The sequence below is a fragment of the Clarias gariepinus genome, chromosome 11, assembly GCF_024256425.1.
Source record: "Clarias gariepinus isolate MV-2021 ecotype Netherlands chromosome 11, CGAR_prim_01v2, whole genome shotgun sequence".
NCBI lineage: Eukaryota > Metazoa > Chordata > Actinopteri > Siluriformes > Clariidae > Clarias > Clarias gariepinus.
Window position 1 is genome coordinate 22607432 of NC_071110.1, and position 18012 is coordinate 22625443.

Sequence of the window (18012 nt, forward strand, 5' to 3'; positions counted from 1 at the left end):
ATTTTTACAAGCACTCCAGTAGTGACAGCTTAATGCTGTTTACATCAACACTTAACAAGAGACTTTATGATCCAAAACAAACAGGCACCTACAAACCACTACAGTCCACCCTTCAAATAACTTACATATTGCTATAATGTTTTTTAGTCATTGACGACATTTTTAAATTGTGTGCATGGTTGATTTTTTTTCCTCACACACTGACATACTAAAGGCCCCTAAAGCTGTGGTTACACTACATGAGTTTAAACAGGATTTTGTATAGAAGTCCATGGAGTCTGCAGCAGTCAGCACAAGTGGTGGCAAGTTATCAAAAAAACCTGTAAGAGACTGGGAACAGACATAAGTTAGAGTATATCAAACGTTTTCCACAGCTGACCCAAGTTGCATAGTGTAAAGTGGTCACCAACCCAACTAGGGAATGCGTACCGTCAATAGCCAACGAACACAGAGGAGTTGGGATCATGGGCGAAATACAGGAAATAGGTGGAAATTCAAAATTCACCCAAATTATTATTTTTCCCCCTTTTTCAGCACAAAATGTTGCACATATTAAAATTGCTGCTGCATGTCTTGTATCCATTTATGTTTTCTTCATCTTCTTCTTCTTCATTTTGAAAGATTACTCTTTCTCTCGCAAGAATTGCCATGATAGTTTTGTGCTTTCAGTTGGAGTGAAAAGCTATGTACGATCCCTCAGTATGTGTAAGTGTACAGTATGTTCACCTTTTTGAGGTTAACTGTCTCCTTATTCTTGATTGGAACAGTCCTTATGTTGGGATTAAACACATGCTGCCTATATAGTTGAGAGTGTTTTATGATGACTTTATACAGTGTAAGGCATTGGATTTGGCAGGGGTTTCCTCTTCCATTGATTTTGCTGTTACTTCTAGGCATATTTTTGGCTTTTTAGTTTATGCCTTTCTTTGACATTTTGGAATTTTTTTAAACTTTGGGGGATATAAAAATATAACACAATTTGTCTAACTGGCGATAATTAAAAACAGTGGGAACTACTCCTTTCATCTCTAAATAGCTTTAAAATGACTTAAATATTAGCTAACATTTTAGGGATGGGTAAAATAAACTGGTGCCAGTGCAGGATTCTGTTCAGACAGGCCTGCGGTCAACCAAAAATCTGGTCGCTAGGCAACGATGCCATGCCGCCAATCAAGCGAAACGTGCTGCATCTACTTGGTCCTCTTTATAAGCTTCTCAGTCGCTTCCTTCCATGTACGGACTTTAGTTCTATACCAGGTTTGAAAGCGGCTCTACAGTGCTCTGGTACAGAGAGAAAAAAGAAAGAAAAAGAGATAATTAAAGAGAAACTAGATGTATTTGAAAAGAAAAGGTTAGTTCTATAAAATATTCTAAAAAAAAAAAAGAGAAAGGAGCTTTAAAACGGAAAAGATTTTTTGAAGAGGTTCTTATGGTTGTCCTCATTTTTCCGTTGTTTTGTGCATGTTTATGTTCTGTTTTTTATTTTGTCTTAATATGCACTAGCACTCAGCCCCACTGCAACACAAACTAACTTTCTAGCCTAAATCCAACCTTACCCTGCCTTACTCTAGTTCTCTTGTTATTTTACCAGTTTTGTAACCTTTACTGTTGGAGTTTAGTTCGTTAGCGTTTTATTAAAATCTCATTTGCTTTTCACCTCAGATTCGTTTCTCAGGCAGTTCAAAAGTGTACCAAGAATCTAATATTAACATGGAAGTGTGATTGTGCAAATGCACGAACACTTCACACTACAAGTTGCATGTAATTTAAAAAAAAAGAAAGAAAATCAAAAATGTTGTTAGTAAAGAGGTTTTGTCTTTTGCAGCCTGATAGCATCCCTATTCCCAAACTGTGTAGAAATGAGAGATGTATCATCATTTTAACATTGTTACAGCAGTAAACACAATACACAACCTTGCAAGGTCAATTAAATTTAATTAGCTATTATGTGTGTGGAGCTTTTAACAAGGCACATTGCCACAAACAGCATTGCAGAAGTATGTAACTTTCAGTTCTACATTTTAAATAAATAAAAAGGTGATTTTATTTTTTATTTTTAAGGAATCCAACTAAAAAGGGAACGGTTACCCCATAACATGGAATTGTGCAATTATAAATAAGTCGTTTCAATATCTGTGGGCTAAATGAGTGCAACTGTGTAAGCAGGAAATTCATTATAGCTTTAACATAAAGTCTGTTTTGTTAAACTTACTAACTGTTGTTGCCATCGTCATTGCTTAAGTGTACCCTGTTTTTAGGCTGTCGGTATTAGGGCAATGATTGGTTTGTAAAAGATCAGAACTTCAACATCAGGATGGATCAGGTAGGTCTGGAAAGCAAAAGGGGTCACGATCACTGGAATCTCAAGAGATGGATGATTAGAGTGTGTGTGTGTGTGTGTGTGTGTGCGTGTGTGTGTGTGTGTGAGTGAGAGATAGATTGTATTAAGTAGTCTCATTGTTATATAATAGTTAAAGAGCGATACACTCTTTAACCACTTTATAACAATGAGAATACTTACTGGGAGTGACCTGGTGTTATATCTACCCAAAGAAAGCCACAGAACTCCCCTAACACTCTCAATACATTTATGTTTCTTTTTTTTTTTAATATATTTTTTTATTTATGAATCTAATTTTTATTTCATGTGTGAACAATATAATTTATAAAAATATATAAAATTACATTAATATAGTTAGTACCCTATATACGAACATGTTCCGTTCCGGGAGCTTGTCCATAAGTCTGATTTGTTTGTAAGTCCAACAAACATTGTATAGGTACTAGGATATCATGTTAAAAGAACAAGCAATGTTTGCCATCTTTACCTCGCTCCATTCTCCCAATTTTTTCACTTTTAACTCTATCGTTATTGCTTGCCGCTTCTTAGTGGTACCAGCTTCATCACACTGCTTTTACTCTTGCTTCTGGTTGTATGTTCTAAATGCTCCCCTGCCACAGATTGTCCTCATTGTGCAATTGCTTTCTTCAAAGCTAAGCTGGCACGCCTTTTCATTCAAACGCATTATGATGGTGTTCTTTTCCCTACACTTGTTAACAGAAGGCATCTGCATTTACATACAGTAACTGATTGTAAGGAAAGGAGCACCAAGTTTGTTATGAAGATGCGTTATTTACCTACTATAAATCTAATGCATTTGAGAGCTAAGGCAAAATTCTGACTCATTATAGGTAAAAAATACTGTTGTTATCTTAGTTGTGACTTTTCTTAACTGTCAGCATGAGTTTGATCTCAGGAGGCTGATACTGTATGTGTGAAAACCTGGGCCTGTTGCTTGCTGCCTGTGTGCAAGCCCTGGCTGTGGCATAATTTTAACTGTGTGAAATTTTATATTCAGAGGTGTGTTTCACGTAGGCTGGCTTGTGATTACAGCTTAGGTATCTTATAAGCTGACTATGTTACCTTGTGTTTAACACGGAATGGCATTACAACTGTCACAGTGTATGTGTATGTGTGTGTGTGTGTGTGTGTGTGTGCATGCATATGTTGGGGTGTTGAAATTAAGCAGATATGGGAAACCCTAAATTTCAGAGTGCCTCTGCAGAAAAATCAAGCATCCCCTTGGCAGCAGCAAAATCAAAACTCAAGTGCAATGTACTTCACATTGTGTGCAGACTGCAAGCAGGGATTACAGCAAGGCTAGCTATGATGGCATAAATAAGAGCCATCAGGTAAGACAACCATGTGGGCGATCTGGGACATAAAGAGGCCAGCCAATCGACAAACCCGAGTGAACGTATACTGTAAGAGTAAAAGGTTGACAGCATATATATATTCATTTATATATAGGCTATATAAATATAAGCATTTGACAACACTGTTCTTGCGAAAAAACACAGCTGACTTTTGTGTCTTAAAAGAACAACTGTCTTTTGTTGTTATTGTTACTTAATTACCCAATGCGAGATGTGTTATTTCATAGTTTTGTAAAAAATAATTGTTTTAAGTATTGTTCTAGAATGTAGAATATAAATTTAAAGTTTTGTCCAAATGTTTACTTAACATACAGTATATACTGTATTTGTACTGTACTGTATATGTAGAGGGGTATTGAGACAAGCAAAACGCCATTAAAATGTGTAAAATTCTTTAAAACTCGCTGGATCTGACTGATTAAATCATTCAATCCATGCCTGCTTTATTGTTTCCTGAAGGATGTACAGACATTTGCACAGAAATTCACAATTTACCAATTCATTTGAGAATTGAGTAAATGGTTGGTACTACTTTAGTTTAAGAGAATAACCAATATGATTATGAATGGGTCCGATTGCATTCTGATTAACCACTACTACATCTAGAATGGACACAACTGATGTTCTCAGAGGGTTTTTTGTAATGTGACTAGAGAAGAGATGGCATAGTGGCTTAGTGGTTAGCAATGTAACCTTGTACCTCCAGGTTTGATTTCTACATTGGGGTCTGTGTGCATGAAGTTTTCCCGATTAGGCTAATTGGCATTTCCATATTGTCCATAATGTATGTGTGAAGGCAAGCTAGAACATTTCTAATCACTGAGCCTTTATATTTTGCTGTGTTGGAAGACTAATAACTAATAATCATTTTAGCCTAAAAGAAATCTATAGCTAGAAAACTAGCAACTCCCAGTATTGTGTTTGATCCAACATAGGACAAATTACTGTGTATTTCTTGAGCGTTATTGTGTTAAGGCCATCTCATTGTGGCCCATTTCCATACAACTGGAGCTTTGGAGTTACTATAGCCATCATTTTTAGTAAGGGTTAAAGTGGTCTGTTTTTCTGTCCCTCCAGTGTTCTCACAAGTAGACCGTGTGTAAGAAACGAGCGAGTAGCTTGACAATCATTGTTCACTCAGCTAAATAGTGGCAATGGGCAAGCAATGTGGCTACAGAAACAAAACTGCAGTCTACTTCTCAGATACCATTAGAAAAACTGCCTTAAGAATCAGAAAATGTATCATTTCCAGAATCAGTTATGCCAAGTGTTTGTAGAACAAGTGGAGTGTACCAAAGGTGCTTGGTTTTAGTGATCGTGTCATAGTGCTAGTCAGACATGATTAACAGAGCTTAATTCTCAACTGTTCCAGCCTATTTTAATTCACTGATGCTTTCGTCAATAATATTAAACTTATTTCCTTTTTTCATTTGCTTTTTACGCATGTTATTCCCCTTCCACATCGAATAATAATATTTAATACCGAATTCTGCAATCTTAATTTATTTAATTATTTTTTTATAACTATGGCAGAATTGACAGAATAGGTGTAGACACAGGTTTAGGATGCATTTCTTTTCATCAAACGACAAAAAAAAAAAAAAAAATATCCAAATGATCTGTAATATAAAATGTCAGCTGTGCATTTTTAAGGATTACTTTTTTTTTTCCCTTAAAGAAACTTGCTGAGCATTCTGTACTTGGGAAGAAATGACAGATTGAGAACTGATAATCAAAGGCAAAATATGAGTCATGGAAATCTGTTTTAATAGAACTTAATTAGTAGAGTTCTGTCTCCATGGAGAGCATATCAGATATCACCTAACCCCATCAAGCAGCCAGATAATTAAAGTCCAATAAAGATATGGCATACACAGACAAGAAAAAAAAAAGTTGGGGCTAGGAACAATGAAGAAGAGCGATTTGGCTAGCGATTGTACTCAAATTCATTTAGGAACTAATTAGCTATTAAGCTAAAAAAAAAAAAAAAACCACATGCAAGGGAAGATAAAGGATTAATATGAGTACTGTAATGAATGCACACGGTAAAGCTTAAACAAAAGACCCAACAAGTGCTAAATGGTGAGATTTTGTGACTAAGCATTTGATATGAGGTGATTTTAGAAAGTAGTGTTTGTTTAGAGTATTGTTTTAAGACTGAGCTACTGTACAAGACTGGCAATGTATTAGCTGTTAAACAAACAAAAATCAGCAAGGATTGATACTGTAGAACGCTCACATCCGAAAAATATAACCATATCACCTAACCGACGTGAGAAAAGGATGCCCAGAAATTATGTGGTGATTATTCCTTACAAGACATAATGTCACACTGATCATTTGTCATAGATGTGCCAAATGCTTTTGACGTGAAATTTGAAGTACAGCTGGTGAAATTACCTCGCCCGATTGCCTGTTTGCCCCCGAGATATTTCTCGCATTGTGTACAAGTGCCTGTCAAGCATCCGAGTTCCTATTCAGTGGGCGCACGTACACAAACCCAGAGTCCTGTTCACCAAATTACCGTCTTCTATTCTTCCATTCGCCTGATGACTCAACACTACAGCATGCTGAGACACTTTCCTACTGACAGCACGATCAACTATGAGAAAGATCAAGCTCACACATATACCCGCTGACAACGATTAAGCTATTTCAATGCTGCTTACTCTGGGTTGTGAATGGAGAGCTAGAGAATATCTCTAATCCAATCTTCTCCAGCAAGATGCAGGCTTTAAATCAGCCTCTCCTTTACTTTAAACCGAGCCAATGGCTCTTCAGTTGTTTTGAATTCGATATGGCTGGGTTGCTTAATTTTTATTCATATTTGTTCCTGAGTGCTTGTGCTTGGACCTGATGGAATATAAAAGAGCACACAGAATGTTGGCTTCTCACACTGCTGTGTTAAAAACCTGGCGGATGAGCCTGTGAATTCAAATAATAAAACACAACAGGGCATTGGAACATAATAATGTAACACGCCATGGTTAAGTACTATCCAGCATGTCTCAAAGTGGCATATCACGGACATTAACCACTCGTTTCTTACATTTTTAAGTCAGCAAAGTGTTAAACATATGGCTGTTAAATAGTAGAAAACATTGTACTGTTCTAAAGTGCAGGTGACTCCACTTTAAATACATAAATATTTTAAACATACTTTTAGATATTCAACTGCATCTCCAATATGTATATAAAAAAACATGGAAGAAAAACTTTTTTTATATACAGTGGAACCTTGGATTACGAGCATAATTTGTTCTGTAGTTGGGCGTGGGGTTCCATACAAACACTGACACACACTAAAGACGAGAGAGAGAGAGAGAGAGAGAGAAAGAGAGTGTGTGTGAACTTGCTCGTCTTGCGAAGCACTCGCAAACCATGTTACTCGTAATCTGAGGTTTTACAGTATATACTATATATATATGGTTGGACAGGGCTTAAACAAGCCAATTTTTTTCCCTATTGTGACCTCATATAAAAAGGTACCCTCCCCTGGGTTGTTGCTTAGCTCAGCTGTTCTCTGGAGGGGTGTGGCTTAGCAGTAGTCTCATTTACATGAACATTGATAAGGCGTGCTCAGAGGAAATGTAAAACAGAGTTTCCTCTGAGCACCATCATCTTTTGGGTGTTTGGATGAAGCATTAACTGACACATTTTGGGGACCACTGAGACCTGTGATTAATCTCTTAATGAAATAGTAAAATTTGAGACCTTTAAATGTAAAATGTCTTCTTATAGAATATTTCACCATGTGTTATTCCTCTTCCTCTTCTGCTTTCGGCTGCTCCTGTTAGGGGTCGCCACAGCAGACCATTTGTCTTCATCTAATAGCATCATGTTCAACAATTATTACAAAAACAAAACAAAACAAAAAAAACACTTTGAATTTGTTAAGTAGTCTTAGATGTGAAGTGCCTACCATACATGTTGCTGTAAGTGCCTATGTAAGAAATATATACGGTATATACTTTTATTTATTGGTTAAATAAAAAAAAAAACTATAAATTCCTTCGCCGTGCATTGATGTGAAATATAAATATTGTGATGTGGTCACAGGTACTATAATCAAAACTATCCATTTTATACTACACAAGCAATATCTGCATTAATACACACCACTGCCTTGGATTGCAGACAATGAATCCACATCTTCTGCCTAAACAGTATGGAGAATTCAACAATGTGGTGATACAAGCAATCATATGTACCCGCAGATAATTTCCTTGAGTTAAACCTGACACATACAGTATTTAACAGCCCTTAACTAATTCATCCTCAAAATAATCCACAGGGGGGCAAGTTTATGCAAAATGTTACAGGTTCTGGTCGTGGACATCTTTTTTCATTTTTTTATTTTTACATTTTTTGCTTCTAATGTTAAATTCATAACCATCGTTTTTCCATCAGTTTGGTTGCCAACAAGTTTGAATGAGCTGATTAAACAAAAGCACCAGGAATTGGTGATGTGTAATCATAGTTTTCCCTAAATAGATTACTGGTTTGGGATAAATAATTTGCTGGAGTTTTAAAGCTTAGCTTCCAGAAATGATAATGGTGGTGTTAAATCTTAAAATGAAAGTGGTTATGTAAACTGCACATGCAAGACAAGTGTCAGAGATGAGATGATGGTTTAGGCAATAACATTGCTTTGACAAGTACAGCTGATAGCAGCTTTGAGACTTGGAGGTAAGCACCTCTTTAGAGATGTAAGGCATGAGAAGTGTCATAACATTTGCATGTAACGAAATTAGATTTTGTTTTTTTTAAGTTAAATACACCACTCGTTACACCTTGAATATCAGATCAGGTTTGCTGATGTAGAAGTGACAGGACGCTTCATGTCCCACAGTGCTCTCATTCAAGTGGTTACACCCTCTCGAGTCTACCCAGTTCTTAATCTGTATGCAGTGGATAACCTTACTGTACCTGCATGCTGGAGACTTCTTCCTAAACACTGCTGCTGTAATTATACACATGCTTAGTTATATGCTCATCCCAGTACCTTTATTCACAATATACAGTACTAGATAATACACTTGATGCAATTAGTACTTCTTATTTTACCTCTTCCTTAGCATTATGAATTAAACATGTGGTGTAAAAAAGAGCTCAAATACTGTCTCAACGTGAATATATCTATTTTTTATTAAGACAAGTACTGCTCCATTTGTTTAAAAATGTAATTTTATGATCAAATACAAACTGGAGATGGGAACAAGTAGATATCTCCCGTTACACCGAAACACAAGCTACAGAGATGTGACAAAATTCAGACATAAAAACTGATCTGAACAATGAACAACTTTGCACTGGGTGATTTTTATATTAGGTGATCTAAAATGCTGAATTATAACCTCGAACTTCACTTTTAGATCACATTTTCACAAGCCTGCTATCATGTATGACAACGATGAGGATGACGATCCGATCTAGCTATACAAAGTAATCTCCACATTTAAAACAGTGCACCACTGTGTGTTAGGGTTTGGATGTAATGTCGTGAGAGCAAAATGCTTAACTCAGCCATGATGGGTCTTTCTCGAATAGTAAATGTGTTCATAAATTCTGAAGTTCTTCTGCTGTGGGGCCCAAATCTTGCACTCTACCTGAGATGCAATCAACTGAATTTACACACAGACCTGAGACAGAAGAATTAATATTTTAAAATGATAGTGACATTGGGAAACCAGCTTTTCCCAATGCTATATCTTCTACCATTTACATTTGGTACTTTGTGGCAGACTTTTATAGCTCTAATTTCTCACATTTCCAATATCCATTTAATTTACAAAGCATAAGATATATAACAAACATAACGTACTGTATGGTGCACTGAAAGCTCCTTATCAGTGTCCTTTATATCAGGGACTGTAATGTAGACAGACAGACACTGACGAGCTTCAGTGCAACATATTCTTTAGTGTTGGAGGATAAAACAGGGGTGGACTGATGATAAACTTTGTTAGCTAGCCCACCAGGCAAGTAAAGCTCTGATGTGCTGCATGTTCTGGATGCCTTGAAGTGTCTAGAATAAAAAAGTAGTAGCTAACATAAAACATAGACAAACATGGCAGCTAACATAAGATATATAAAACCTCATATTTAACATAAAGTGAATAAACATGATGGCGAACACAAAATAAAAAAATAAAAAAACACACTAGCTTACAATATAATAGCCTATTGTGAGCTAGCTGGATAATGAAGTGCATTAATACAGAATAAAAAAGAAGATTATCATGAAGTACTTTGTTCAACAAAGTCACCAAGTTTCTGTACAGTATGTTGGTCTGCTTTGAGTTTTTATTTTTTTTCATTATATCTTTAACCATAAGTAAACATTACAAACATTGAGTTACTGTATACAGTGGTACCTTGGCATGTTTGCTTTAAGAATGTTCGACTGAAATTTGCCTCGGCATGCACAGTATTTTTGGCATACGAGCGACCATTCTAAGCCGGCTTGCGCCTACGCGTGTGCATACAGTAAGTTGGACGAATATGTGGAGGACACGTCAAAGCTTGTTTGCCTCAGTGGCAAGCCAAGTAAAACAAGTTTACGTATTTTTTGTAAGTTTGTTTGCATTTTGTGCAATAAGCAAGGACAGTAGCAGGAAGAAAAAAGAGCCACTTTGTGTTCCTGTTTTCAATCAGCCGGTGCCAAGAGGAATCATAAATTATGGTTAAGAGAGGTTAAATGTCTATTTATTTCATTCCATACTTCATTTACATGTCTTTTCTAAATGTTTTGATTGTTTTTATATGCAAAAACATGATAATAGTGTTGCAAATTGGTAATATTGGTAATATTTTTTAAGTGGTTGGAACAGATTATCTGCATTTAACATTATTACTGATGGGAAAATGCGTTTCACAATACGAAATTTTGCCTTAAGGACTTAAATAAAATTTGTATACCAAGTTACCACTGTATGGAGCCTTTGCTATAGAATTGCTTGGTTTCCACATACCTTGGAGCTCCTTATTCTGAAAAGCATTTATGCATGCTATTAAATCTGTGTTTAAAAAACAAACAACCAGATTGCACCTCTGCCGTTGCGGTATTTGGATATGTACTGTAGCACTCACTAGAGCAACAAAGTGCACCACACCACCATCAAGCACTTTTATTTGCAATAAACATACCAAATGTAAAAATCTGAAATATTTCTTCTATGTGTTTATAGTTAAAGCTATTGGATACTACATCTACTTATCCTGTGATTGTCCACCCCTGTGAGATATCGGAATACATATTTCCAGTCTGCTCTTCACTTCTTCAGCAATGCAGGCTAGTCAATTGACATGAAAACAGTTATACGTTCAAATAAAACCAGAAAACACAGTACAAACCAACGGCAAGGTCAGTGATCAAAGGCAAAAATTGACACTGGCAGACTATGAGAGGAGACATAAATATCATAATAATATATTACCATTTGTAAAATTGCCACAATAATTTCCAGTTTTAAAATCCTGTTAAATAAACTCAACCATTTTTTAATTTTATATAAAAAAACCTCTACATCCCATAATAATAATAATAATAACTCTACAACCAATAAAATAATATGCAGCCATGAGATTGCCAATGTGTACAACTTCTCCAATACTGCTCTATGTTACTTCATATATTCTATACTACAGACTCATCCTATGCCGGACCATAAACAACACCATGGAGTCAAAAAAGAAAAAAAAAAAAAGAAAAAAAGATAAAATATATAAGGCCCCCACAGTGAGACATAAACAACAGAATACAAAGTTACCGATAAAGAATTTAGTTTTAAACATATTAAGCTGGTAGGAGGCCCACACACACACGCACACACACACACGCACACACACACACACATACACGTGTCAAACGGCTCAGGAAATACAGAATGAATCTAAATTTACAACTGTATATTACAGCTATGTTTTTTTTCACGGGAGCACATATTATCTAAGCACTAGCAGTAACCGGTTTTCAGTGCTGAGACCTGGCGCCAGCATGTGAGGAATCGACTAGAGCTGCTTTGTAGTCTGAAGCATGTCCAGAGGTGCCAACGCGTGCAGCGTAGCTGTAGCATTTATGATTTTTTGACCTCTTGCTATGGTGATATGGGAGCCATCTGAAAAATGATGCTTTTCCGCTTTCTCAGATAAAGCAGCGGTCAGACCAAGCGAGAATAAAATTCGCTGGACAAAAAGGTCAGTCCACTGAAGGGGAAATGACGTGAGAGGTGAAAGACATTACCCGAGATTTTACCTCGTGCTGACTTTATCTATGCGAACTTTTGTCCTGTGAATTCACAAGCCTCGACCCTGTCAGCCAATAAAAATCAACATGGTGGTCTCTTGAGTTGGAAAAAATGTGAAGCAGCTGTTTATTACTTAAGTCACAGTGGGTTGTTTTTCGTTTCCATATCGGTTCTGGTCACTTTCTATGTACTAGCCAGTTTTTCTTATCGCACAACAGCTACTGTAGCAACAAGGAAGGGTGAAGTCTAACATGTGCTTTCTCTAAGACATCTAAAGCCAGTCGATTGTGTCTTTTTTGGTTGTTTTTTTTTGTGTGTCTGACCTGCTGGTCAGACTGCCTAACACACTCAGATGAAAGTGCAACCTACGCTCTTCCACATACACAAGCTTACAAATGCACGGTTTGCTAATGTCTCTGTGATTGACAGGAGAGTGAGAGTATGCCGTCCCTCCCTCCCAACCAAACAAGTTCTAGTTCTAGTTCTGCTTTCTTGGGTTGGCTTTGGCGTTGTTGCGATTGTAACTCAAAATCTTCCGATGAGAGTGAATGATTTTTCTTGCACCACACAAAGCCTTCAACACAAGCATAGATACATTTCAGGAGTTTTTGCACAAATTCCAAAGTTGGCATCTCTGCACATCTCTCTCTCTATAAGTGGTATTAGAGCCACGGTTAGTTTACTATTAGCTTTGGCATTCATTTTTAATGCGTGATTGCAATTGTCATCGAACTACCCGGTGGCCATTTACGACACAGCGAAAAATGAATAAAAACTAGCACAAGCAGGATATCTGCACATACATAAAAGCTATTAAATAATGCAAGATCACTAAAGAGCTGCAACAGACCTTAGCTCAGGTTTGTCACAACAATGTCACCCACCTCAAAACCTAATATGTAGGGTGGGGGAAATTGGTTGGGGCTTGGGTGGGGTGGGGTGGGGAGGGGGCTGAAGAAAAAGAATTGATAAATCACTTTGAACCGACCCGTTAAAAAGATGTAAACAGTTCTTGTGAGGCTAAAATGTCATCATTTGTAATACCCCGAATGGAGTTTGTTCTGCTTGGCTGGCGGAACAGCGTGAGCACTGGAGTGTGTGTGTGTGTGTGTGTGTGTGTTTGGTGTGCGGGCGTCGGAGAAGCGTGGTCTGATTGGGCCTGCTAAGAGAGCCAGCAGAACGCCAGCAAGTCGTGGGTGCAGGAACAAGAAGTAGGTGCTTTCGAAATAAATAGAACAAGGCACAATTTTTTTTCCACGAATGTTGAAAAAACTGAACAAAACTGGCACCGGTCGGAGGCGTCGGGAGGTGTCGGATAGTGAAGCTTGTTGCAGAAACGTGAGCTCTCTTTTGAGCTCCTCCATCCTACACCTCTTCAGTCTCGATGGCAGCGTTGCTCCTCTTTCCTCTCCTGTCCTCTTTGTTAAATTACTTTAAATTACTGGTCTAAATCCAGTCTGATAACCATAAACCCCCCACAACCCCTACAACCCCCACCCCCTTCCCTTCCCTTTCCAAACTCTCACTTCTTGTCCAGCAGGGAGAGACGCTAACAGAGTCAGAGTTAGATATAATATTCCTTTTTGTCGTCCGTGTTGGTTTGCCCTCCCTCGGCGTTGATGATGGCTGTGTCGGCGTCCGCTGCGTCGTCTGCTCCTTTGGCTTCATGGGTAAAATAGGTACCTGTAATCGAGAAACAGTATATATACAGTGCATATATCCTCTTTTATACCACTTCCACATATCATATACATATACAGTATATATATCATAAACACCTTGAGCTCCCCCTTATTTCTTCATATTTAATTACATTTATTTGTGTTGGTTAAAATACAGTTTTCGACTGCAAAATGCCTAAAGATACAATTTAAAAATTGGTTGTTTATATAACAACCTCAGCAGCAACCTCATTTCCCCTCTCATCTATTCCAAGTGTTCAGCATCACCAGCATTCTAATCATCACCTGTCATCATCTGCACGTTTTTCTTACGCCTTTAGGTTGGGTTTCTTTTAATACTCGAACGATTCATAGGTCACTGTGTGGCTTAACAAGCAAAAAACATTACTCTGAATCTGCACAGGTACAGGACTGGACTGAAAATAAAAGACAAACACTTGCCAAAATTGACAGCCAAAACATCCTTCAGGAAGTCTGTACCTCAAGACTACATTTAAAATACAAGAAAGTCTTTTGAAGCAAAATATGAAGAAATGAGGGTTGGCTCAAGATTATCGCACAGTACTGTGTAAGGAAACCCAAATACAAACTTTGCACAATAAATTGTATGCCTGATGTACCTTTATGTCTGGCGAAGTAGCGTCCCAAAACGATGAGCAGACAGAGCATGGCGAATACAACCACCGCGACGACTCCGCCGATGACGGCGTGGTCGATTTTCTGTGCCGCCGCATCTGCTCTGGAATCTGCGTAATAAGAGAAATGAATAAAACCAAATGCAGACTGCTGTGTTGTTCCTGTTTTGCTGACGCCTGGGTTAGCATGGATTTTGAATTATTTTACATACAGGCTTTTCAGTATTCCTGAAACAGCTTGAACATTTGTTGTTAGAAAGAAGAAAAGGCTTTTAGACATTTTATTTTACAAAAATTTTCATCAGATTAAAAAAAAAGGAAAACATACATCAGTGCTGTAAAAAAAAATCTGCATCTGCTACAATGATGCACATCCTAAAGTTCACACACGGCCTCTTGGACTGCTCCCCTCTCCTTACCTGGTCAGTAATATTTAATGGATGTCATTTTCTTATAATAAAATTATTTCCCCCATTCAGTAAACTCATTTTCCTTGATTTATGGTCTTTTAACAGGCTTGCTCCTCGGAGCTCACTTGTTGCTGGTGTACTAAACCCAAACCTTAAGCAGTACTTACAAGCAGTGCTCTAATCAAATTTACTATTCAAATTAAACAAATGTTTTAAAATTCCATCAGGTTCCTTTTTTTTTGTGGAACTCATTCCACACTTGGCTTAAGCAAGAATGTGAGTCTGGAGCAACCAGTATCCAAGCAACTAACCATAATCGAGGGGAGAGGGTTTGACAATCAGCCTGTAAGTGCATCTGGCACATGCACAGGGACACTCGTCAAACCAAAACAGCACCACTTACATTCTTTTGTTGACCCCACTTAAAAAAAAAAATCTAATTTCGGCAATCCAAAGTGCTGTTTTCATGCATTCAAAAGTGGAAACTTACTAGCGCAATTTGCTAGCACATTTACATTTTTCGTTTCTCACATACTGGAGAGTTTTATCTTTTCACGGCAGAATTTCTAGATTTTGAGAAGGTCTATGATTGCTGCTTTTTTTGTTTTTTTGTTTTATTTAAAATAGAAATTACACTAGAGGAATTCCAATCGCATTTTTTTTGTCTGTTTGCATTTTTTAGCAATTTGCCACATTTAAAAAATTATATTTAACAAGTAAATACCTTCATTAAGCATGTGAATTAATGTATTATACAGTGGTTACCTAATCGGAGCGTTGGTTTTAGACATCACATATAGATATCACGTGGTATATACTGTACATGTATGCGGTGTATTATATGATGATTTTCTGCTTACTACAGTTGTAAAAGAAACAATTATTTGCTTTCCTGTCACCTAGAGCCAGTCTGGTCATTCTCCCACTCTCTCATCAACAAGGCATTTTAGCCTGCAGAACCGCCTCTCACTTTTATTTTTCCCTACCTTGTGTAGACTCTAGTTTATTGGGCATAAAAATCTTAAGAGATCAGCACTTCCTAAAATATCTCACACCAACAACGATGCCGCATATAAAGTCACTGAGGTCATATTTTCCCCTTTCTGGTGTTTGTTCCAGTGAGTAAGGATATAATAGACAATGGGTATACAGTGGTGGCCAAAAGTATTAAGAGACCACATGCCATGTAGAGTATTATAGTTCTTACTGTGAACAAAACATATGATGTCACTAATTAGTTCTTGCCTATCTGGCTAAAGAGTTTTCATTCAATTGCATGGGATGAATTATTCTTACTATCTTTATTGTCATTATTTTTAAAAACTTGAATGTATCATTAGAACGTTGCATTTTACTTTGTCTATAAAAAGCGAAATACAATGTTCTATAATCCCTTTTATCCACTATTGTAAATCCAGTATAATGAAGATTTATTAGTAACATTCATCAAAAGAGCTTCATCTGATAGATGTAATTCTGATAGAGAGTTTAAAGTGAATAGAATGCATATTTACTTTGAAAATGAATGTACTTTCATGTAATTTAAAAATTGGTTTGCAACGTACAGCATGGCAAATTGATCATGTACAGTACAATCACATAATTTGCGACATCATGCTATTACCTAGGAACCTGTAATGTACAACCAAGTGTAATAAACTTCACAGCATGTAGGCTTAAGTAATAGTTTGTTTAGAGAAACTGAATAAAGCTCAGTTCTGACCTTGTCAATAAATATTGTTCATACTGACACTTACATTTTTGGTAAAAGGTTTTACCATTATTCTGTGAAAACTCCAACCCCCCCACATAATTCTATCCCTTTATGGTTTATAAAGTGTGTACAGCTAGGTTTAGCTTTTCCTCACAAATATAAAGCACCTTTATCTTAAACATGTTCACTCAGGTCCTTTTTTCCATTTTTTTTTATTGGTCGCAGCTTAAACAAGCCAATTAGATTTTCCCGCTAATGTGACCGCATATAAGAGCCCCTCCCTTAGCACGCGGCTTAATTCTGCTCTTCTCTTGTGGGTGATGCCTTGAAAGTAGCTCATAGCATGGACACTAAAATGGCACATTTAAAGAAGAAGTGAAATAAAGAGAGAAAAAATGCATTATGCGAGAGAGTGGTACAGTATTACAGCTGGAGCATTAACAGACACATTTTGGGGGGCTCTGAAATAGTAAAATATAGAACTTTTAAAGTCATGAGAAAAGAGCCATCCTTCCTCAACCTCGACATGTCTTTGAATAAGATGTAGAATTTGGCCAAACTACAGAGATGTCAGAAACACTGCTTCTGGGTTGGAAGTAAAACAACACCGGAAAGTTATATGCATTACGCTTATCATTCGCTGCAGTCCTCATGCACATATTTGTGGAGCAGACAGATGGAGGAAGACCTCCAGGTTTCTTGCATGCCCTGTATTGCATCATGTACTTCCAGGGGCATGCAATCCTCACACAGTGCTTCTGGAAGCCAGATCGTGGTGTTAATTAGCATGAGATCAGGAATAGGGATGAGAACACTGTCATGATGCATTCAGTTCAGCAGTGCTAAGTTTTCTCACACTGAACTCATCTCTTTACCTCTTCTGCCTGATATCCCCAGAAAAAAATTAGCTGTCTCGGACACTTCGGCCGAGTAAAAAAGGGAATTTGGCCGTGCTGTTTAAAAAAGGTGTTCTGAGATCAAGTGCCTTGTGCAAGAAGCCTTTAATGAAATGCCACTAAGAAGAAAATAAAGTGCATACATAATAGATCAAGTGATGTTATATGGGTTAGCATTTGAGATTAGTTTAGTTTCTTTGGTCTGCCCTGTCTCTGATATTCTCCCGCTTTTGCCACAAGGGAAAGATGATCATAAAAGTCCAGAGGACCTGCTTACTTTGATGTGTGATAATGAGCTACTGGACTCCATGTACCTCAGACATCATGGTGACCCACCAACGACTTAGTTAAATGTTTTACTGAGCGTTAAAAATAGCATACGAGACAGCATTCTATGTCAGAAAGTGAATTTGAAGGGAAATCAAATTTGTGTAAATTTGCAGCTGGTTTAAACTGAGCCTGGCAATGCTCTAAAGGCCAGCAAATCATGCTTTACTGCTCCCATTCTGCATCGCTGCTGGAGTGACTAATTAAAGTGCGGCCACTGTCATTACAGTAGTTGAGGACAGATTGAAAATGGCCAGTGCCAGAGCTCAGTGCCCATCTGCTCTCCTTGCAGCAAGTGCAGTGCCCTCAGGGCAAGGGCAGGCCTGGAGTGAACCTCGGAAAATGAGAGTCATTTGGCCTTGTTTGCTTTAGGAATTAATGC

General features: G+C 37.4%; 1 protein-coding gene across 3 annotated transcripts in view; it reads right to left on the bottom strand.

Moving 5' to 3' along the window:
* Positions 1-8841: 8841 nt before the first annotated feature.
* cadm1b (cell adhesion molecule 1b) overlaps positions 8842-18012 on the bottom strand; it is a 195247-nt gene continuing 186076 nt past the window's right edge. For all 3 annotated transcript variants that reach the window (XM_053507961.1, XM_053507962.1, XM_053507960.1), the window contains 2 exons: positions 14269-14394; positions 8842-13649 (listed from right to left, as the gene is read on the bottom strand). In XM_053507961.1, coding sequence (XP_053363936.1) covers positions 13531-13649; positions 14269-14394 — 245 coding nt within the window. In that variant the 3' untranslated portion in view covers positions 8842-13530. The remainder of the gene's footprint in view (positions 13650-14268; positions 14395-18012) is intronic.